We start from the raw sequence: 23,384 nt of genomic DNA on the forward strand, positions 1-23,384 counted from the left end.
AAAACACAGGATCACCAGGAATAAATGGAGGAGAAACCGACTGAGGTGCAGAACTAAAAACTCCCCGTTTATCTTTAAATAAAGGGAGAGAAGGACAGAAAATCCTCGACCTGCCACAGAAGGAAAGAGTTGTTGTGAGCGAGCTCGTCTCAGACCTGTGGATACAACCTCCATAGCAACGCGGCCTCTCCCTCATCATGCCTAATTATTGCTTTGAATTTATGCCATTTGATTGAAACTGGAACAATCTATTGAGAATTCACCAAATTAAAGCCCCAAGCGAGACGGGTCACACAGAGACAATGAGGAGTGGGCTGAGTGAAAGCTCATTGAGCATATCAAACAGACATTTGAATGGAATCACACAAGTCGGACTGTTCCCCTCCCGTTTTTTAAAAAGGTTTTTCAACTGATCATTGTTTGAAATTGAGGGGTTTTCTACATGTAGCGTGAGGAAGGGGGTCAGAACTATGGACGTTGTACGCTGTGATGATGGGGCTTTGTGGGTAGAGTTGGACGTTTTGGGACAAGGCCTTGGGGAACGACGGGAGGAGACGTTCACATGCATTTGTTCATGCAGAGGAGCAGCTCCAGGCGCAGAGCAATGCGTGTGTGCCACCCGAGAGGGATGATGCGAAGGTAGCGCGCCACAATGGGCGGCCGCAGAAGGTTCTGCACAGACGAGGAGCGGTCGGAGTTTCCATAAAACACCTGAGGAAAGAGAAGGAGGAGATCAGGATGGGTGTTTTCCACTGAGATGAGCTGACTGAGTATACTACTTGTCCTATTACAGCTATGACGACAATGATAAAATATAATATAGAGATAAATAAATAGAATAAAAGTGTAATTATTAGGATTGATCATCAAATAAATATATAAATCATAAGAAAGTGAAAAATGACATTATCTTCAAACTAATAATTTTGTCCGACCAGTTCTCAAAAACCTGGCAACCTTCAAATATTTGTCAATGAATAAATTACTGAAATTATTTTTTTTAATACAGTTCAATCAACTTATCCAACTTTAATTTGAAGTTTCCAGGATTTTACCCCATAAGATAAAAATGTAGATGAAAGTTCTCGGAAAAGACTTTGATCAGAAAGACATATGTTGTTAGTTTTAAATGAAAAGACAGAATGTAGTCAAACATTTTCATCTTCAAATATCGACACGTTTTTAATGTGTCTGGCATCAGGCCAATCATTTAAAACCTACAACAAATTAAAAAACAAGGCCAATCTCTGTGATCATCGATAAAGGAGAACCCAATACATCAGCCATCTTTAGTTTGATCAAAGTCAAAAGCAGTAAACCCAGTGTTGTGTTGTGTTGTTGTGTCCCACTGACCCTGTTGTTCCCAGTCTGGTCCTTGTAGTAGATCCAGTTGAGCTTCTCGTCCGTGCGGTACTGAACGCTGTACTTGGTGATCCACTCATCGGCGTCACAGCGGCCCTGAGTCAGGATCCCTGACACCACCTTCACCTCCGTCAGGTCGATCTGCAGCCACTGATTGGTGTCCTGGAACTTGGAGAGCCAGGCGCACCTACACAAAACACACGTACGGTTTAAAAATCAGGCTTCAATTGATCATAGATATTTTTGCGATATTTTGGGGCCTTTTTTGCATTTGTTGACAGGTCAGTTAAAACATAAAATGGGGAAGACAAACAATAAAAGGCCGAGTCGGAACCAAATGGGTCGGACTCAAGCCTCAACATGCGAGTTAGTATTAGGGTTATCTAATATCTGAGATTCTGTCAATGATTTGAAAACTGTTATACTCATCTGAGATATTGGACAGTTTTCGAGACCCCTTCTATCCTGAACTTAATTCATCGGTTATTTAACTGGTCTATTTAATGTTTTAATTCAGAGCATATTGACAAGTCAACCTAACCAACTGCATCTTATATAATAAGTGTGATTTCTCTAACCCTGTTCCTTCCAGATGGAAACGGCCGAGATATTTCTTATTAGAGTCAGAACAGTCAACCATCTCTGGTGAAAACAACATATTGAGATGAAAATGGAAACAAAAATGTTTTGACAACTTAAGTCACAGACTTAAGATGGATGATGATATAAAACTATGCAGATTTTTGGTTTTCACTATAACAAAAAAAAGAAGGTTCATGTCTGTGAATGTAAAAAACTGAGCAACTGTCGGCCCGGACGTACCCGAAACCCTGGGTGTTGAGCCGGGCCTTGCTGGGGAGCCATGAGGAGAACCAGCCGGTGTACTGGTCCTCGTTGGAGCAGCTGATCTGGTCTGGATTCACCGACCCGGCCTCGAAGCCCAGAGGTTTGTGGTACGGACACTCTGCGGGAGGAGATGTTTACTTAATTTGCTGTGTGTTTTTTCACTTAATAGAGGTGTAGACTTGGATTTCAAGGTCACCACCCTGACGGAGGAGAGAACACAAACACGTCTGTCTCAGCACAACACTGAAACGTGACCAGATCATCGGGGAGCTTCTCTGAAAGATGAAGAGCTTTTCCTCGCTCTTCATCCTCACCTCTGCCAACTCCCATCCACACACACACAGACACACACACACACACACACACACAACCACAGTCAGCGGCCCAGTGTGACATAATCCCATCCTAAAAGCCTGCAGTTTAATGCTCCACAGTGAGAGATCAGTGGTGTCCATTAGGGCGGCAGGTGGACAGATGGCCGTGTTCCCTCCTCGCCACAGCTTTAGCTCCATGCTGCTCTCATATCGTGACCTCTCCCTTCACATGAAAACAAACCAGAGCGAGTCCTGTTCTCAATTTAGTAAATATGCTTCACAAATCCACGAATGGGAGAGAGAGGACAGAGAGGCACACGGGCGAGTTTTTTTCCCGTAAAGTTTTTAGAGAAACTGTGAAGCTGTAGTAGAAGCCGTCTGCTGCGCTTTTGTTTACTACTGGCTTAAGCCTATCTGGCGCAGGGTCACATCCTGTGTAATCCCAGTATTACAACGCATACAGCAGCGTGGACGTGAGTCAGTCAGCAGATAAGTGTTTACATAACTGTGATGTGAGCGACTCTCGTCCTATCTAATGTATTTCCTGGAACACATTAGAGGGTGAATTCACGGAAGAAGCCGAAAGGTCAGACCCAGGATGGAGTGAGGAAATGTCACAGGAGAGTTAGTCATCTCCCATCACAACTCCCATGCGGTGATAATTACTGCTTTCTGTGATTGTGCGATATATAGGCACAGTCTATTACCAGACCCCGTAATCTGAGCATGCGGTTGTGAGATAATGAATATCTGGAGCACTTCTGTCTCCTCTCCGTCTCCGGTTGCCATGTGATTTGTGGCTCAGTTGATTCACTGAGGGGGAAACCCTGTTCACTGTACATCAGCTGCTTCATCTTCTTCTTCTTCTTCAAGCCTGACAGGGTTCAAGTCTGAATCTTTGGTGTCACAAGTCTTTTTTTTTGTTTGAGATCTCAAAAACAGGTTTAGGTATTAAATTCGGTTCTTAAATCAATCACAGAAATAGAGTAGTTATTAATTGAAAGCTCTTAACAAGCCACTAATGGACGTGGTGGTGACAATTTTTCATTTTGACATCAAATTAGAATATTCACCATATATCATCTGCGATTGGCTCCAGACCCTCGGCGAGATAATGGATGTTTTTTGGTTTTCATCTGGATCCACGTACAGGCTTAATATCCATATTGAACATAACCGACAGCTTTATTGTCCTTATGTAACTTGTGTAGTTTGATACAGATCAACAGCCAGATACAAACAACATTTTCCATGATTGTACTCGTAAATTCAGAGAACCGTGCAGCCGTGATGGAGGCTCCATCTGCATCCCCATCCCCGAGGGTGTCCAGTGGAGCATGACCACCCTGCGGCGGCAAATCTGGAGTCTAATGCGCTCATGCATGTACATCAACGTATAGAGATCCCTCCTCTTTCTGTCTCCTCTTCCATTTAGCACACATGAAAACGGTCCATACATCTACATGTATTGAGACATGACAGGAATTCAGCTGGCAAACATTTTGATAGTTTTGTTCAAATCATTGGTGACGAAATGGTTTCAGCCTCTAAAATGTGAATATTTACATTTTTGTCTAAAATGTATGTAAATTGCGTGTTTTTGGATTTTATTAACAAAAAAATAATTCTTTAAAAGAATATGCAACACATTAACTGATAAAAAAAAAAATCTTAGTAGCAGATCTGCTGCTCGATTCTTGTTCACGTTATAGGAACTGTTTTAGTTCTGTGGTACAGTTTGATCATGAACTCATCGAAAGTCCCTTTATTATTGAGTCTCATTTAAACTGAATGAAAACAAAACATAATTTTTTTTTGATAACAATTAATTTTAAACTAAAGCAGAGTGTATGTTTCAAAGGAGGACATAGGTTATCGTGTGTGTGTGTGTGTGTGTGTGTGTGTGTGTGTGTGTGTGTGTGTGTGTGTGTGTGTGTGTGTGTGTGTTTTTCCCCATAACTGTATTTGAAGGTTATTTATTACCTGGCATGCAGTCGACTCCTCGCACCATGGAGGAGCCCGACGCGATGGAGGAGAACTCAGTGGGGGTTTCTCCTCCTTCACAGTCACATTTGCAAGACCTGCTGGTCCATGTCTCGGACACACCATTCTAAAACACACGCACACAACATCTCTCAAAACATGCTCTGCAAAATAATGTCATCAGAAACTAAATACACACATGCCATTATTAGAAATTATATTCATGGATAACTGCAAAAACAATGATGCAGAGACTGAACCTTCTAATATCTCATATTTGTAGATTTATATGGGAATCATTTGAGTACAAATATTAGTTAAACTGGGAAAATGTCCAGTGTGTCATTTTCGTACCTCTTGAGCATAGATGCAGATGAACACTGTCCGAGCAGAGGATAAGATAAGGTCCAGGCATCCGGTGAAGAAAAGAGAGTAAACCACACTGTTAGGACGCGTGGTTACTCATTCAAGAAAACAAAGTCTGTGCATCAATAACCACAGATTTAAAAAGGTCAATTAAATACTACACAGACATAAATAATCAAGGATAATGCCTCCAAACATGGACAGTGAGAGAAAACCCAAGTAAAACCGCAAGTTAAAGGTTTTCTGACATTAGCGTATTGTAACTCCAATATTGGGAAGTAAATAAACACAGATCATGTTTTCATAAAACCACAACAGCACAAGGTCCAGAGTGAACAGACAGAACTCGTACCGTTAGCACCCAGAAGAAGCAGGGGGAGCAGGAAACGCTGCACGTCGAGAGCCATCTTCCAACCTGCCTCAAACCAGACGAGACCGACTGTAGAATGAGCAACCGAACCATGAAGTGATGGAGAGGCTGGATTACAATAATCCACGGGACACTAATGGTCTTACCTAATGCCGTCCCCTATCTGACAAAGCCTCTCCTGCAGCTGTTCATCCACCACCATCAACACCACCACCACCATGCCTTCTGCAAATCACTGCACACTCATGTGGGTCAGGTCACAAATTCCAGAGGAAAAAAACAAAAATGTAAAGCCACCGTTCAGTGTGTGTCTGTGTGTGTGTGTGCGTGTGTGTGTGTGTGTGTGTGTGTGTGTGTAACAGAGTCAGTGAGAGAGAAGAAGGGTTAGAGGGTGGTGATGGCTGATGCTGGGCCTTGTGATGGCCCCCTATGATGGAGCAGAAGGTTGACAGAGATAGAGATACAGATTCAACCCTATTCTCTGTAAAATTATTATTATTTTTAATGTAATATATTCGTCATTTAATTCTTAGGACAGAGGTCCTATGACAAGGTATGTTCTGCTTTGTAAAACTGTAAAACTACATACAAATTCCCAGTGCCAATTTATGTATATAAATATATACATATTTATAAATCTAAATATTTAGATTATTTATATATTCATATTTTATAATAATTTCCAGACATCTAGGATATGTATTTCTGAAGTGTGGTGTGAGTGTAGACACACTGAGGATCCAGACACACTGAGGCTCCAGACGTCTGAGGTCACACTCTTTAAAAGCAGGTGGGTGAAAGTAATTGAGTCCAATTAAGGAAAGCTGTTTTCAATCTGTGTTCATTAAAACCTCCTCCTCTCGTCTCGATCGCACACTCTGCTCTCACCTCCTCATTATCTGGGGCCTTATAAAAACTGCTGCTGTGAGCGTGATCCTAAGTGGATTTATTTTGTTTTTTTTGACAGAAGTGAAGCAACAAAATGAAAGCTACTGTCCAAGCAACTCGCAGGATTCCTCCTCCACCAACAAAGAAGAGGATTCAAGCCCACTGCTCTCTCATGTACAAGGCTCATAAAGAGGTCAGCAAAAATAGTGATGTGTAGATGTGGGGCATTTAGAGTTTCTTTCATTGGATGACCTTAACGTCACAGATGATAAAGAAAACAACTTCATGAGACCGGTTGAAGGCCTTTGCATTCAGACCAGCACCAGAGTCCTCTGCTAATTAAGTGAGACTCAAACCTCCCTGTGACTCTTTGTCTCTCCTGCAGGTTCGTCCAGCTGGGATGAGGAGTCCGGACTTCCTGACCAGTCGGCTCAGTTTACCCAGACCAGTCCTGCTGAGGCTGGTGAGCTCGGAGGCGTCCCGGCTGTCCAGGAGCAACAGACTGAAGGTGGTCACTCTGCAGGAGATCCACGCTGCCGTCACACTCGTGCAGCAGAGGATGTGCACGAGAGCTGCTGCATGAACAGTCCGGACTAGAGCTAAACAAAAGGATTTACAATTATTTTTAAAAGTTCTTAATTTTTAAACTGTCTATAAGCAAAGTGCAATTTTGTTCTTGTTAAGTCTCTTAATAAATTAATATTGACTACTAATTTCTGGCAGTAGAGTGTTGTGTTTGCACAATTGAAATTCAAAACATTTTAATTTCAAATCTATCATTCCTCTGACTGCCTTCCATTTTAGAGGTGCTTTTTTAAATGGCCACATCTTTTCATCCAACGTTTTTTATTTTAGTCGACATTAGAATGTGAGTTTTCACTTCCAGCTCAAATTCAGTTAAGGGTACAATCTCATAAATGCGACTAAAAGGTGAGCTACATGCACTTGGCCACATAAGTGACTTTTCTTTGATCCCTAACTCTCATATTTGTTTGTGTGACCGGTCTTTTAATCTGCTCTGTCAGGGCCCAGTAACACATGTGAATATATCAGCACCGAACCTCCGCTTCATGTTTAATCCACGAGAGCGAGGAGGTGACAGATAAATATTTGCTTCCTGTGACAAAGCAAACTGGAGCGTTGCTGTGTGTGGAGTTTACGTTGACCTTCGACCTGTGATATTCTGGTCTGAAGCTCTACATGAGGTCTGATCCTCTGGAGGTCAAACCTCAGGTAGACTTGGTCCTGGTCGACCTTCAGTGTTCAGACATCATGAAAACACAATGTGACTGAAGCAGGACAAGATGGTTACTATCCAAAAAACATGGGTGAATGTGTGCTTCATAGAAAACATGGGCTGCAGCATGAATATCATTATCATTTAATTTAAACAAACACTTCTATTATAGTCGGTAAAGTGTTTATTGTAAGAATATTTAAATTTCTTTTTCTTTGCACTTGTTTTTAGAAATGACGATTGTAATGATCAAGTATTGTGAGAGCTGAATGTATGTTGGGGGGTGTGTGTGTGTATGTATGTATATTGGATTGACAAGTTAATAAATAAATTTCTATTACAAAAATGTAACTGGAAATATATTAAATAAGCAGTTTAAGTAAGGCATATACAACTTGAATAGATTAAGAATCAAAATATTACGTAATATATTTCATTTAATATAAACACAATATATTTTGATTTGAAATATAAAAAAAAAAAATTACTATAAAGTGGCCACTCAATGCAGTTACCTGGGAAACATTTCTGACGTGTTTCTCCTCCTCCTCTTTATCTCCTCCTCCCTCTCTTTATCTCCTCCTCCCTCTCTTCCCTGCTCCATCACCTGCGCCACTCTGAACATTGTGTAACTCCTCTTGTTTCTCCTCCTCCTCCTGCTCCTCCTGCTCCGTGGATCGTTCAGTCTCCTTCGTGATTTCAGGATCGCGCGGACTCACGCCGCAGGTAGGAGCCATTCATTTATTTGTACTTGCGCCTCGTGCGTGAAGTAAGCGCGTCTTTGATAAATGTTGCAGAGTGAAAATGTGGGAAAGTGACGCGAGGTGCGTTTGATTTGTTCCACACGTTTCTCAAAGGAGGCGGGAGCTGAGAGACGGAGCTGCAGGAGGATCGGACATTCACCAGCTTATTAGTTTTATTCGTGCATTTGTTTGTGATGTCATTGTCATGCAGTCTGCTGACTAGGTGACTTGCGTCCATAAGAAGTTTGTTTTCACCCCTGTCCTTTTGTTGGTGTGTTTGTTTCTCTGACAGATTATGATCAGCATGTGATTAAAACTCCTGGATCTGTCCTCACAATTTAAAAAGTCTCCTCCCTGACCCATACTACATCCCTCCACTACACAACCCACAACCTCCCTGGTGGAGTAAACCATGAATGGAGTGGGGGGATGAACAAAAGCCAGTTTTCCAGAAGAGCTGCCACTTAGAGTCGAACCTGTGAGTCTGACTTCTGGATGTGGAGAAGTCTGACGTGTGAAGATCCAGAGAATGAAACACACACGTTCAGTCACTGCACCAGATCGGCCTGAAAACACCAGTGTTCTTGTGCTTTTCAGGTTCCTGTGCAAACGGTCACATGACGCCACTGTCACCAGTTTTGGGAGCTTCAGTCTAATGTGAACCTGGGACCTCTCAGCCGGTCATCATGGGATGCGGCACCTCTGTTACCACGGAAACACAAGGGAGGAGAGTGGAAACGGGAGCAGCTGGTTTTCAGGAGAGTGCTGACAATCTCACAGGCTCAAAAGGCAGGTGCAGTTTTAAATCTGTCCAGGACTGACTCGTGTTTCCTTTGTCCCTGTCGGATGGAAACTTCTGACCTCTGGAAAGTTGTGAACAGTCAAAGCTTTATCAAATTAAGAGCAGGCATGTTCAGACACCTGGTGTGTGTGAGCTGAGGACCTGAAGTGTCGGAGACTAATTGGAGCACAAGTGCTTTTTAGCAAACTCCAATAAAAGAGATCGCAGACTCTAACTCTGATTTCTGCCTTCTTACATAGAGTTACAGTGGATTTTACGATTTCACATATTAAAGGCCAAACACTCTGACACCCCAGTTTTTAATCTCCTCACCCTAATGAAAACTAGAAACTAAGTTGATCATCAATCAGAGGATCAAAGAAAATCCATTCAACCATGTTGTATATTCTCATGTGTAACAAGAAAAACACGATGAAATCATGAAAAACATCATAAAGCCTATAATACATGAATACTTTGCACACCTGAAGAAGTTACCTTGAACCCTATGAAATTGTGAATTCATGATTTCTTTCATTAAAAAAAGAAAATTGATTGGAATAAAAAGGGAAAGTTATCCACAGACTAATCCAAACTTAAAACATCTAAGTTAAACCAGATAGTAAATATGACATCGTTGTATTTAAATAGTCATTTCGGCTCATGTAAAATTCTGTATATTTTGTTTTTAATGTTGAATTACAATTCTTGCTCTGTCGATCTCCTCGAAGTAGTATGTGTAACATTATTCAGTGCTCCTGAAATACTGTAATATTATTACTAGCTGTAGTTATGGCAAGGTTGTTGTTGTGTTCTTTGTTTGTTTGTGTTGAAGGAATCTAATAATCATTCAGTTGTACAAACAAAAACACACAACCTCAAAACCTGAAACCTCAAAGCAAACTCTACTCATCGGGACCTTAACTTTCATCCGCACGGTGACATTAGCGCCCTGTAGGTTAGTGTGCTTCCAGGTTAATGTCCCCACTGGGATGTTAAAACATGCACGTGTGCACTCTGCAGGAGTCTGACAGCTGGTGCGTTTCTTTTTTTGCCGCCTGTCATGTCTCCTCAGTTTAATGAGTCGCTTCTCCCAAAAGCACTTTTAATTTGCTCAGTTTTTCCAGGCTCATTGTTGCTCATGACCTCCCCTGTGTCTTGTTATTTCTGCGTGTGTGTCTGCCTTGCACGGGATCTTATTTAATTACCTGTTTCTTAAGCTGATCTGTAGTTTTTTCCCGTCACAGATGAAGCCGTGAAGACGACCCCCCCGGCTCTGAGTAAGAACCTGCTCGTCTGTGAAAAAATACACAAGATTTAGCTTCTACTTTTGATTAATTGACACGCTGTGCTCCGGCCTCACATTCATATGTAACATGTGTTTGTGTTGTAGCCATGAAGGCGGCGGTTTTGATCCAGCGATGGTACCGGCGCTACATGGCCCGTCTTGAGATGAGACGCAGGTACACGTGGAACATCTTCCAGTCGATAGAGTACGCCGGAGAGCAGGACCAGCTGCAGGTGACTGTCGGCTTCATCATGTCAATGCACACGTTCGATCATTTTCAGAAGCGTCATGAATAGTTTCTATAGATTTTGGCCAGAGGCGTTATGTTTTCAGGTTTTACTGTATGTACATAATGTAACATTCCTGTGAACATGATTTCACAAGAGGTCTTGCACTTGGAGTCATGAACTGATTAGAATTTAAAGTCCAAAGGTCAAAGTTCAAGGTCATTGTTTCCTCGCAAAGATGTTTTTGGCCTCTTAAACATGATGTCAAAGGTCACGGTGAGCTTATATGAGTCTTAAACAGAATGTATGTTGACTTTAACTGCACTGGTTGAGTCAAACCACCACAAGGAGATGACTCTAGTTTTTCTGTTCTTCATCAGCTCTCCAGTTTCTTCAGTTTCATGCTGGACAACGTCACTCAGCTGAATGGAAGTGGGCCAGGTTAGATGACAACTCTTAAATGGACAGAAGTTTGTAATGTGTGTGTGTTTGTGTATGAAAACAACTGTGACCTACTGCAGTTTAATTCTGTGAGGTTATTCTGCTCAATTATAACTTTTACTCATGTATTTTATTTTCGCTGTGGACGTAACTTTTCATGGTTGAACGAGGAAACAAGGGCAGTTTTGAAAAATTCTGTAAATGGAGATAAAGTTTGATTTGACTCATCAAATGGATTTAAATGGATGTTTTGAACATTTTCTTACACAGGGAGATTTTAAGTAGACGTGTCATTTTATTTGCATCAAATTAAAACCATTGTTCGTCATGCCACTGTGCAATAGTCGAGATTAGAAAAACCCAGTGCGTTCCTTAGCAACTGCTGTGGATGTGGAGGCCAGTGTGTTGATGTGCTGCACTGACACAGCTCTGGCTCTCAGTGTGTAGTGACCCACTCATCCAGCTAAAAAGCACAATGCTCCATTGACAAGCTAATCCTCAGGTCAGTCCTTACTGCAGCATCTGCAGCACGTCCTCGTCGTGGGTTTACATCGAGTCTGTGATGCACCGGACCAGACTGTGTTTTAATCACAGTCTGTGTTTGTGTGACAGAAGAAAGCACCTGAAAAGGGAAACAGACTTTTTAAAAGAGGTATCTGGGCCTGTGTATAGGAGGTTTGTTCATACCTGGGTTTTCATGTGCATATATTACAGGCCATTAGTTTTTATTAGCATAATGAAGTGGGTTTTCAATACACCCCAGAGATGGAGATCCATGCAGAGATGGATTTGGTGCAGTGTTGAGCCAGAGGAAAATCTGTTCATGGAATATGTTTTTATTCAGCTGGTTAAACCTCATTATTTATTTTACAAATTGAAACAATCTTTACAATTGAAGATGAACAACGATCGTTCCCTTTTTTTTTTATTCCACATCTTATTCTTGAGTGGCACGGTGGTGCAGTGGACTCCTTCCAGTCAGATTCCTTCAGTGTGGAGTTTGCATGTCCTCCCATCGTCTGTTATTTCTCTTGGGTACTTCCTCCTACATCAGAAAGACGTGCAACTTGATAAAAGACTCTAAATTGTCCGTAGGTTAATGTTAGTGTGAATGTTTGTCTCTGTGTGTTGGTCTGTGATACACTGGCGACCTGGTGTACCCCGCCTCTCACCATACGTCAGCTGGGATTAGCTCCAGCACCCCCCCCTGTGACTCTAAGAATAAGTGGGTGGCTATAGGTAATGGATGTGTGGATGGATGGACGGACATTCCTCTTGAGCAGATCAATGATCACAACTAAATGATGATAAATACCTTGATTTGTCAGGTGTTAATTAATCATTTGGCCTCGAACAACCTAAGATTGTATGTTTGTGGACTAAAAACATGTAAGAGAAGAAGTCAGGAGCTCCGTATGTTCAAAGATCCGCTCACTGTTTCCTCCAGACCTGATCTCCCAGTTGCTGGACCCGCTGGTCGACCCCTGGCTGGACAGAGAGAGGTGCTACGACCAGATCCCCGTTCCGGAGTCGTACGCCGGACCCCGACTCTCGTTTCCTCTCTCCGTCTCGGACACTAACGCTCTGCTCGGTGCATTCAAAGAGCAGCAGGTAACCAAACGAGTGTCTTTGCTGTTTCTCACTCCCGTGGACTCATTCCTCTTTCTTCCACACAGACTCTGCACGCCAGATATGTTCTGCAGCTGCTGTACGAGACCAAAAAGCTCCTGAAGCAGATGCCCAACATCATCCACCTGTCAACATCCTACGTCAATGACATCACGATATGTGGTGGGTGAACATGGCTTCACTCTCACTTAATTTAATGCTAAAAAACACGTGCTACACACTGAGCCCCTGAATAAATGGATGACCCACTTATTGGTTAAACGACCACTGATGTGTTTAGACTGTATTTTAATGGCATCGTTCTGAGAAGGAGGGTCTTGTTTATTGTTTATTTGCACACTGATAAGCCACTTCACGTCGGTTCCAGAGCTACTTCCTCCTGCACAGCCGCATCTCATTAGACTCAAGAATACTTGTGAACAAAACAAAAACACACAGTATGATTCGTTTAGCATGCTTCGCCTTCATTCTCCTTCTGTTACAGGTGATCTACACGGGAGGCTTGATGATTTACTGCTCATATTTTATAAGGTACAGCTATATTTCTTTCATTATTTTCACTTATTACATAGTTTACAGTAAAATCACAAGTGGATTTTATGGAAATGCACAAAGGATTCAAACATGCAAACATTTGTAGCATTTAAAAACACCTCTTAGATTTGATTTAACATATTTTTTATGGTACGTTTGTGTCATTCAGAACGGCCTCCCCTCCGCGGAGACGCCATATGTGTTTAACGGGGACTTTGTGGACCGTGGGAAAAAGTCAATCGAAGTGGTCGTCCTCCTGTTCGCTTATCTTCTGCTCTATCCCGACTACATGCACCTGAACCGGGGAAACCACGAAGACCACATCATGAATCTCAGGTGCATGAAAACAAGAGTAGAAATGAAAGAAAACGTAAATTCATCCTTGTCTGTCACAAATACGAGCGTTAAAAATGATCTGAGCTCGATTGTTGTTCTGTCGCTCTTTCAGATACGGGTTCACAAAAGAGGTGATGCAGAAGTACAAGGTACAGAGAAGTCCAGACTCATGTGATCTTTCTGCTTTTCTTCATGCACAGAACTAATTATTACTATCTATTTTAATTTGTATATGTTGTGTGTGACTGTGCAGACCCACTGCCACGAGATCCTGCAGCTGTTTCAGGACATTTTCAGCCTCCTGCCTGTCGCAACAGTGATCGACGGGAAGATCCTGATAGTACATGGAGGAATATCGGACCAGACTGACCTGGACTTCCTCAGCTCCATAGAGAGACACAAGGTCTGAGGACACAGTCAAACCTTCATCCTCTGTCCACTTTTAACTGCATGAATCAGCTTAGACCACTAGAGGTCGGCAGTGCTTATTTTCTACACATACTGACAGATTCACATGTCAATGTTTCTCTCTATTTAGTTGTGATCTCCACCGACTACTGAGTAAAATATCTAGGTTGTTAGTGCCTGACATGTCAGCCTTTCTTCCACAGCCTGTTCGTAACAGTGTTTGGTGGCAGCAAGCCTGGATTACAGACAGAGCTAATTAAATTACTACTCATGGACTAATGTAACTACCTCGCCAGGTAGTAGGAGGTTATGTTTTCACCTCGGCCCGTTTGTTTGTTGGCTGGTTGGTTCATGAGCAAGATTACACAAAAACTTCAGGGTGCCTTACTGTGAAGCTTACTGGAAGGAATGTTGACATGCTTTTCTTCAACACATTTGTTGATTTCTGAGAGAATAGTTCATGAATCTCAGTTCTGTGCAGACTTACGTGTCAGTTTGAATGTCACATATCTTTTTTGTCTCTTTATGTCTGTCTTCCATTCTCCTCTTCCCCTCCAGGTGAAATCTGCCCTGAGGTTTCCCCGACGCAGTCTGGAGCAGCTGGACATCGGTCAGTCCAGCAGACAGGCCAAAAGAATGAGATTGACAGACGGCTCTCGTCCCGGCAGCAGTCGAAGCCAAAGCAAGAACCAAAGGAACCAGTTAACACCCAGTCTGAGGTCAGATGCCTCAGAACGCAGATGCCTACAGATGTTACAAAGTTCAAATGTACAATTAGACGTCTGAAAATAGCAGACTCTGTTTTCTGTCCCTTTCTTTCTAAAGGAAGAGGCAACGTGGGCTCAACCAACAAGACAGCGCCGCCTCCAGCTCTTCCTCCTCGTCGTCCTCCTCCTCTTCCATCTGCTCACCTCGGACTCCATCCTGCCTCTCACCTCGTCCGTGCCCATCTTCTCCCAGCATGCCTTACACCATCAATGTCCTCCAAGTGCCTTTCCTGGACTCTCTGTCCTCTGTTCCCCCTCCAGCACCGCCGCGGCATGATCGGGAATGGAAACAGGTCAGAGGCATGAGTTAATATTGTTCAACCGTGCTCCCTTGTGATTGAGTTCTGCATCTTGTTCACCTGCTTTCCTCTCGGTTGCAGATAGTGGATATATTGTGGAGTGACCCCAAATCTCAAGCGGGCTGCAGTCCCAACACGTTCAGAGGAGGAGGTTGCTACTTCGGCCCTGACATCACCCAGAGGCTGCTGCTCCAACACGGACTCCAGCTGCTCATCAGGTCCCACGAGTGCAAACAGGAGGGATACGAGCTCTGTCACGGTGGACAGGTAGACGCAGTGGCAAACCTATCTGCAGTAAAATGTTGTCTAATAGGTTTGCAGCTGGAGGAATAAACGTTTGCTCTGCAGGTGATCACCATTTTCTCCGCGTCCAACTACTATGAGGAGGGAAGTAACCGCGGTGCCTACATCAAACTGGGCAGGGAGCTGGTTCCCCGCTTCTACCAGTACCAAGTCAGCCGCACAACACGCAAACTCACCCTGACTCAGAGGTACAACTGTGTACTGTATGTGTTTGTTTAACCACAGCTGGGAGTTTTTGTGCCGAGGCTATGAGTCTATTTAATGTTCATTCAAACAACTAGAATATTTCTCTGTAGAGCGTGAACCTCTGCCAAGGCCCAACAGTCCCCTTGAATTCAATCAAACTGCACCAAATTTCACACTCAAGCCTCATTTCCACAGATCAAATAACCCACTCACATCCGGCTTTAGTCTGTAATGGGAATGGATACAATTGGCATTAGCTCCGGCTCTATTCTGCAGATGATGGCATTAATACAATGCTTAATGGGAGAAGCTAATACATAATGATAGGTATTTGTAAATGATATGTTCACCTTTGTCTTAGCAGAGTCCGAGTGGCTGAAGGCTCTGCTCTCAGGGCCTTGAAGGAGAAGCTGTTCACCCATCGCTCTGAGCTGGTGACGGGCTTCCAGCAGTTCGACCAGAACAGCACCGGTGACCTTTAACCTCCCTGTTTATTTACCTCTCTTATAAAGATGTGTTCACGTGTTATACATGTTATATACGTCAGCATATCTTCTTTCAGGTCGTTTGTCGGTCAGTGAGTGGGCTCAGGTGCTGGAGTCCGTGCTGAGACTGGACCTGCCCTGGAGGACTCTCCGTCCACACTTGTGCCGTCTGACAGCAGATGGCAGTGTGGAGTATCAGTCCTGCTTTGAGGACATGAGCACAGGGATTCCTCTGCCTACGGTCAGAATAGACAAGTAGTGTCCCGCAGTACTTCTAAGTACTGTAATACAGTAATTTACTAAACGTATCAAGAGTTTTCAGTGTCTACAATGTATTTAATTTCTTTTCTTTCCCTCTTGTGTTAGGTCGCTCCAAACTTGGCTGAAACTCTGTTCAGATACAGGACGGACATCGAGATAATATTCAACATTATAGACAAAGACCATTCAGGTAAATAACTTCTGTGTCTCTTTTGGAAGACATTGTCTTGATGATTCAACATTAAATCTGCGTGTGTGTCGTGCTCAGGTCTGATCTCCACCGAGGAGTTCCGTCACACCTGGCGTCTGTTCAGCGCTCACCTGGGCGTGGACATCGACGACAGGGCCATCGATGAGCTGGCTCGCAGCATCGACTTCAACAAGGACGGCAGCATAGACTTTACTGAGTTCCTGGAGGCCTTCAGAGTCGTACACAAACTGGACATCAAGGATCAGCCACTCAAGTGTTCGTGAAGGGGATTGATCGGAATACCGAAACGTGGAAGTTGTGATCAGTTAAGAAAAGAATGGAAAGTAGGAAAACAACAATAATAAAAGACATTCTCACATCTCATGGGAATCAGTTTAGAAGTTTTAGAGTAATCCAGCTGGTATAACATAACGATGTACTTTCATTTATAGTATGGGTTCAAATTAGTGTCACAAGTTGTTTCTGAACATTGCTTCACAAACAGCTTGTAGCTGTAAATACGGTTTGTACATGTATATAAACATATTTGTATTTGTAGAATATATTTGTATTTGTATAAAAAAGTACATGTGTAGAGGGGATTTGTATTCGTATAAAAACATTGAGAGTGAATAAAACATGTTAACAACTGAAACGCTGAAGTTAAAATGATGAATTATGATAAGAAGAGTCCAATCAGGGTGCAGGTGGTTCTGTCATCTTCATCGGAAAAATGTGTGAATAATAGATCAACTATAGCGTTTGTTGTCCAGTACAGCTTACCTCAGTAACAACAGGACACTGAATCAACACACTTCTCACAAAAACTTCATGTAACTGTATGAGGGTGGATCATATGTAGGTGAATCAGCTGATACAAGTTGTACAGGTGATGTTCCTGAAGTGGGAACACACACAGGAATAGAAACAAATAACCAGTGTTGTACAAGTTCACTACTCTCATGAACTAGTTCAAAGTTCAGTTCATACAAGTAAACATGAATAGTTCACGTTCATAGTTCACCATTTAAATTCTGAACTAGTTCATATTTCAGTTCATTTCATAGTTTTAAGGTGGACAGTGAGAATGAAAGACTTAACTTGTTAAAGAAAACCTTATCCATCACTACCCCTTGCCTTTACTGTCGGAATGTTTATCAGACAGTGTGTAAAAATCCCTCAGATAATAATAAGGTGCATCGGATCTCGGATGTAGTTGCTGAGTCTGCGTCTCTGCTTTCTCTTGCCATCTGTATATGAGACCGAGAGCTGTTGTGTTGCAGGTATGGCCTGCCCCTTTAAGGAAAGTTTGTAGTGTGTGACGTAGTGCACCAGGGTATTGTGGGAAAATACGCTAAAAGTGTGTTTATAAGGAGAAGTGACGGAGCACCTAGAGGTGATGCGAGTGTTGCGCCTGCTGTATATCCGAGAAATAAAGTGGCCGCATTCCAAGTAAAGAAACATCTCCTCCTCCTTCTTCACGGAGCGGTCCGGACGGCTGGTTACCAGCCTGACAGCGAGCCAAGATAACCAGTGACACAGGCGGCTCCTGGTACAGACGACATAGGAGACGGATTTATCATGACGTGACACATGCAATGTAAAACAATACATTCACGTCACACCATCATCCTCTAACCCCGGGACGCACTGGAGGTAGAAGCGCTGTGAAAAGCGCTCCGCCTCCTTTCCTCGCCCATGTTAAATACTTTTACTTTACTTTGCAACACACGCAACCCTTGGAGAACCATACATTAAAGGCCGAATTATAGTACTGCGACAAACAACATCATGCGTCCATTTCCAGGTATGTCACAAACCATAAATGAATTGCATTGATATTTGATAGAAGATAGTATCTTATCTATGATTAGGGGGCAACCATGTTCTATTCAGTAACACTGCATTTTTTTGTTGTATTATCAGGGGCGAATCTGAGCAGGGAGAAGCAGCTTTTCAACTAGACTCTCCAGAGCCAGGAGGGTCATTGCAAATGCCTTTGGAATCATGGCGGCACGTTGGAGGATTCTTGGGAGGGCAATTGAGTTCCTGCCAGACAAAGCTGTGGATGTTGTCAAGGCAGGTGTTGTTCTTCACAAGTACCTGGCCATTACAGATGAGGCAAACACACCCGGGAGCCGCTACATCCCACCCAGATACCCTGATGCAGACTCAGGAGGTTCGGTACAGCCTGGTGAGTGGCGCAGAGTGGTGGCTGGCGACTCTAATCTCTCAGACACCACAGATCACAAGGAGCCGTTCCACCAGAGCTGCTGTGGCTGTTAGGAATGAATATTCGCAATTCTTTCTGAGACCAGAGGGAGCGGTTACATGGCAAACGACATAGTGTCCCGATGCACACTTGGCCCCGATGATACCTGTTATGCTGACTTTTATAATTGTAAATAAACACCTGTTTCTATACCCATTTGTTGTCGTATTTTGTCTTTACTGTGCATGTAAACCAGGTGCCACACACAAGCTATTCAAATAATACTAGAAAACTATTTACAAAGTGCAAAGAAGCATCATACTGTCTTTAGGCTAATGATCAGTCCTGTTGTTTATAAAGCAGGCTGTATGAACACCTGCTGTATGCGTGCAAAATTAATTGATGCAATTATTTTGTGCCAGAAGGTGCAGTACCTCGGCAGAACACCAGTGTCGCGTGGCACACTTGACCCTGGATGACCTGATGATCTTACCTGTTATGCTGACTTTTAGAATTGTAAATAGAATTTTAAAGAAAAAAAATCCAAACTGTTTCACAACCAACCAATTTTTTATTATAACACACTAGAAAAATACAAACAAGGTGCAAAATATCCAAGTAAAAAAAGTGCAAAAACCACTGCAAAACAATACCAAGTAGACAAAATATTGAAGCACATGCAAAATATAAAGTGTCTGTCGTTCATTCCTTTAGAAAGGCCGCTGCAATGTTATAAACTTTGCACATGGCTTCATGCTTTCTCTCTGCGGGCATTTTCCTCATCACATCCGCCAAAGTAGCTCCAAAGCGAGTGAACTGATCCGCTTCCTTGTGTTGACGCAGAGCAGTGCCTCTCTGTTCCAGAAACTCCATCACCACGTTGTCCTGCTGTCTCTGCCTTTTTCTTTTGGGCATGCGGGACAGAGGAGATGGCGGCATCATGGAGGCTGGAGGGTCGGACAGGGTGAAGGAAGCCGGGAAACTGGTCAACAGAGAAGCTGAGGTGGTTGCCCTGACGAAGGCCTCTGGTAAGGTAATGCATGGCTCGGGGGAGGCCTCGGGTGATGAGGAGCTGGATGGCTCGGGGGAGGCCTCAGGTGATGAGGAGCTGGATGGCTCGGGGGAGGTTGATGGCGATGGTCCTTTGTCGATGGCCATGCTGGCAGTTGAGGGCTGTTCATGATAACAAAAGAACATATAGTTGGTCTGTTAACAACATGGGAATCGCATATGGCTGCTATGGTGAAGTAACCTTACTGCATTCCTTACATCCACAATGTTTGCACTTAAAGAAAAAACAGCTGCTCCCTGTCCATGCATTTAGAGTCTGTGACCAGGAGTCTTTTATGGAATGGATTACTAACGACAATGACGAGACTTGTGTAGGCAATACTCGCCCACAGTTCTTTAGCGATATGAAAACAGCCTGTAGCTACAATGGCAAATGTTACAGGCAATTGCATTACATTATCAATTCAGGCTCTTTACCACCATTTACCCCGTTTGCAATATGTTGAAGCAGACTCCAACCAACCACGTGAACTCTCCCACTCTGATCACACTGCTGGCGTACAAGCTCGAACACACAGAGGCTGTTCAGAAACCAAGAACTCTATATTTACCATGTCGTAGCTGGACGACGTCGCCCGGTGTTTAACGTGTGGTCCCAGGTGGTCAAAGCTCCGGATCTCCTCTGTTTGGTCCATTTCCCTCACAGGTCGAGCGAGAGGTGAAAACCTGAGCCTCCGTCTACTGTTTTCTGGTTCTTCTTCTCGTATCCTCCTTCGCAATATTATCATTTGCATTTCAATGTTAATCATCTCCAGCTCGTCCAACTCACTTTGACTCAAGAACTCCATCGTTCACGGTGTGTGTGGAGAACACGACTGGGAGAAGGTAAATAAACACTCAACGACGACTGCCACACCCACAAAGAAGGCGTCTCTAAGGCCGTCTTCGTCAAAACACGTTACTCCGCCTAGTGTACTGGCGGGGAATTGCTTTGAATTTGGAACGCGCAATTCTTGGGGATCCATAAACCAAAACGAGTCCGTCGATGCAACTGCGTGAAATGCCACAGCCGCAGTTGCAGACCCATGCGCCGGCCTTAATACATTAATAATTTCTTGATATGCTAGAACCATCATTGCTCGTTGACTTTATAACTGTCTGAACGTACTTTAAATGACATGATCAACATACCTCTGTGATGAAGATGAATGGGAACAGCATTGTAAATAAATGGATCATCTGCATAATGTTTTATAAAAGTAAAATAATAATTATTTATAATAATTTTTAAATACCTCTCTATTTTGCTTCTTTTTTATGTTAAAGATATGAGTACGAGTCGGCAATAAAATATATCAACATTTTATTGTGTCCTGCGAATTGGTCTCTGAACAGCAAAGCACAGAGATAAAGTTTGTTTAATGTTAAAGTGTCACACTTATCTCAGACTTACATTCACCTTATCCAACACATCGTGGACCTCTGTCACTTTACCAACATCTGGCTGCACGGCCACTTCATTCTGTACATATACAGTCAGTGCATTCAGAGAGTATTCAGACCCCTTCAATTCTGTTACATTTTGATATGTTGCAGTCAACATCCCATAATGACAAAGCAAACATAGAATTTCACAAATTCTTTGCAAAGTAAATAAAAATAAATAACTTAGAAACTATTCCAATTTCAGACCTTTTGATATGGCATATATTCTGATATCAATTTGTTTCTGAATATATAATGTCTGTTTTTCCTCTAATTAATGTTTTTTTTTAACATACTAAAGTGTTCAATAGATAACAAAAATTAATTGGTCCAACCCTCGGAACAGCATCTGGAGCTCTGATTGGCTGGCTGTTGTATGTTGGCAGGAGTCTCACCAATCAGAGCTACTAGTACAGCGAATGTTCAAATGCCTAAAAGGCACACCTGACCCCCAGATGACCTGATGAACTAACCTATGCTGACTTTCAGCCATGTGAATAGAGGTGTAAATAAAACCCAACTCTTTCAAAAACATATTTGGTGTTTTTTTCTGTCTATACTTTGCATTCAAACAAGGTGCAAAACCTAAATTAATCAAATAATACCAGAGAACTATTTACAAAGTGCACAGAATGTATGACCAGCTTGGAGCTTCTAAAGGTGTGAGACATGAACTGATGCAATTCTATGACCCCAGAGGGAGTGGTCACAATCGAACCCAGATGGTCTGATAACGACCTCATGAACTCACCATGACTTTCAGTCATGTGAATAAAAAAATCCAACTGCTTCAATACTTATATGGTGTTTTATTGACATACAAGTTGTAAAATAAGTAATAAAAGAAAATGTGCCAAATAAGAAATAATACAGTGCAAAAGTACAAGGTGCAAAATACAAACTAACTATTATTAATAAAATAATTATTTAGTGCCGAAGTCTTGGACTACGCCCTGCAAATAGGTCGACACCCTGTCCATCGCAGCACGCCGCATCTCTGGCGGCATTGCCCTCACTATGTCCTCCAGAGTATTAACAAATCTGACGCAGCCTTCTGGCTCCGACATAATCCCTAATAGCACCAGCCTGCGCTCCTCCAAATCGACCCTGTGACAGGCGAGGCAACCGATATCCTGCTCCCCCTTTCTTTTCCTCTTTTTTGTTGTTTGAGACAGAGGAGATGGCGGCATCATGGAGGCTGGAGGGTCGGACAGGGTGAAGGAAGCCGGTAAACTGGTCCTCGGAGAAGCTGAAGTGGTCGCCTGGACGAAGGCCTCGGGTGAGGGGATGAAAGGCTCAGGGGAGGCCTCAGGTGATGAGGTGGATGGCTTGGGGGAGGCCTCAGATGATGAGGAGGTGAATGGCTCGGGGGAGGCCTCAGGTGATGAGGAGGTGAATGGCTCGGGGGAGGCCTCAGATGATGAGGAAGTGAATGGCTCGGGGGAGGCCTCAGGTGATGAGGAGGTGAATGGCTCGGGGGAGGCCTCAGGTGATGAGGAGGTGAATGGCTCGGGGGAGGCCTCAGGTGATGAGGAAGTGAATGGCTCGGGGGAGGCCTCAGATGATGATGGTACTTCGTCCATGGCCATGCTGGCAGTTGAGGGCTGTTCATGATAACAAAAGAACATATAGTTGGTCTGTTAACAACATGGGAATTGCATATGGCTGCAATGGTGAAGTAACCTAACTGCATTCCTTACATCAACAATGTGGGCACTTTAAGAACAGACAGTTGTTCTTTGTCCATGGATTTGGAGTCTGTGACCAGGAGTCTTTTATGGAATGGATTACTAACGACCAGTGTTGGGAGTAACGCAGTACAAAGTAACGCGTTATTGTAATTCCACTACTTTTAGCGGTAACGAGCATGTAACGAGGTATTTTTTAAAATCAAGTAACGCAGTTACAATTACTGAAATTTAAATGAGTTCGTTACTCGCGTTACTCTCTTTTGCAGAGATGCCCAATACGTCGATCGCGATCTACCGGTCGACCGCGAAGGAAGTGTGGAACGATCGCACTGGACAAGAGGCAGTCATGAGGACGCTCCGGCGCACGTAACAGCTCTTTTTCTTTTTTTCGCCCCACCGCCACATGATCGAGCGTTTAGATTTCTCATCTGCTCTCTGTATCGCTCACGGCGGAGTTCCATCCCGATGCGAACACACACAGGTGGGCACACTCCCACCAGCGGACAGAGAGCTTCCGCGGCCCCCCCACCCAAAAAAAGCTGTAAACCTAGGGGAAACACTGACAGCGTTGGCGTGTGTATTAAATCTGTCCGCTCCGTGAGAGCTACAGGCAGGTACGCAAGGTGAGCCTGATTCTCTCTCCAAAGAGGAAATAGGCTCTCAGATCATAAGTTTGAGAAGCTTCTCCTCACTTTTATTTCATTGGGCCTAATGTGGTAAAAAAAACCACTGTTAAATGAC

At 43.3% G+C, this 23,384-nt stretch overlaps 3 protein-coding genes across 3 annotated transcripts; 1 reads left to right on the forward strand and 2 right to left on the reverse strand.

Annotated features, from left to right (window-relative positions):
• Positions 1–558: 558 nt before the first annotated feature.
• On the reverse strand, positions 559–5,278 carry rs1a (retinoschisin 1a). Its single transcript, XM_053427223.1, has 6 exons — positions 5,224–5,278; positions 4,860–4,885; positions 4,506–4,632; positions 2,185–2,326; positions 1,354–1,549; positions 559–711 (listed from the first exon to the last, which is right to left on the reverse strand). Exons 1-6 carry the CDS (start codon positions 5,276–5,278, stop codon positions 559–561), a joined length of 699 nt encoding a protein of 232 aa, XP_053283198.1.
• A 3,517-nt stretch (positions 5,279–8,795) lies between these two features.
• ppef1 (protein phosphatase, EF-hand calcium binding domain 1) lies at positions 8,796–16,528 on the forward strand. The gene is made up of 18 exons (XM_053429347.1): positions 8,796–8,859; positions 10,138–10,170; positions 10,284–10,411; positions 10,786–10,846; positions 12,294–12,457; positions 12,523–12,637; positions 12,960–13,006; positions 13,179–13,345; positions 13,458–13,494; positions 13,599–13,748; positions 14,312–14,472; positions 14,579–14,813; positions 14,901–15,086; positions 15,168–15,310; positions 15,673–15,779; positions 15,871–16,034; positions 16,160–16,244; positions 16,323–16,528. The coding sequence occupies exons 1-18, from the start codon at positions 8,796–8,798 to the stop codon at positions 16,526–16,528; spliced, it is 2,253 nt and encodes a 750-aa protein (XP_053285322.1).
• Positions 16,529–19,028: 2,500 nt separating this feature from the next.
• LOC128444652 (inactive protein tyrosine kinase pTKL) lies at positions 19,029–20,373 on the reverse strand. Its single transcript, XM_053427235.1, has 2 exons — positions 20,079–20,373; positions 19,029–19,629 (listed from the first exon to the last, which is right to left on the reverse strand). The coding sequence occupies exons 1-2, from the start codon at positions 20,313–20,315 to the stop codon at positions 19,159–19,161; spliced, it is 708 nt and encodes a 235-aa protein (XP_053283210.1). The 5' UTR covers positions 20,316–20,373; the 3' UTR covers positions 19,029–19,158.
• Positions 20,374–23,384: the final 3,011 nt, after the last annotated feature.

The sequence above is a fragment of the Pleuronectes platessa genome, chromosome 1 (genome assembly GCF_947347685.1).
Source record: "Pleuronectes platessa chromosome 1, fPlePla1.1, whole genome shotgun sequence".
In the NCBI taxonomy this organism is placed as follows: Eukaryota; Metazoa; Chordata; class Actinopteri; order Pleuronectiformes; family Pleuronectidae; genus Pleuronectes; species Pleuronectes platessa.

What these genes read in the sequence shown, in the direction of transcription:
- rs1a (XM_053427223.1), bottom strand. Translation starts at nt 5,278, where the DNA reads ATGGCTCTCGACGTGCAGCGTTTCCTGCTCCCCCTGCTTCTTCTGGGT. An exon ending in CTCAACACCCAGGGTTTCGG is followed by an intron (nt 1,550 to 2,184) that starts GTACGTCCGGGC and finishes TGTTTTGTGTAG; the next exon opens with GTGCGCCTGGCTCTCCAAGT. An exon ending in ACCAGACTGGGAACAACAGG is followed by an intron (nt 712 to 1,353) that starts GTCAGTGGGACA and finishes CTCTTTCCTCAG; the next exon opens with GTGTTTTATGGAAACTCCGA.
- ppef1 (XM_053429347.1), top strand. Translation starts at nt 8,796, where the DNA reads ATGGGATGCGGCACCTCTGTTACCACGGAAACACAAGGGAGGAGAGTG. An exon ending in GACGACCCCCCCGGCTCTGA is followed by an intron (nt 10,171 to 10,283) that starts GTAAGAACCTGC and finishes TTTGTGTTGTAG; the next exon opens with CCATGAAGGCGGCGGTTTTG. An exon ending in AAACTCACCCTGACTCAGAG is followed by an intron (nt 15,311 to 15,672) that starts GTACAACTGTGT and finishes TTGTCTTAGCAG; the next exon opens with AGTCCGAGTGGCTGAAGGCT.
- LOC128444652 (XM_053427235.1), bottom strand. Translation starts at nt 20,315, where the DNA reads ATGGAGTTCTTGAGTCAAAGTGAGTTGGACGAGCTGGAGATGATTAAC. An exon ending in CGTCGTCCAGCTACGACATG is followed by an intron (nt 19,630 to 20,078) that starts GTAAATATAGAG and finishes TATCATGAACAG; the next exon opens with CCCTCAACTGCCAGCATGGC.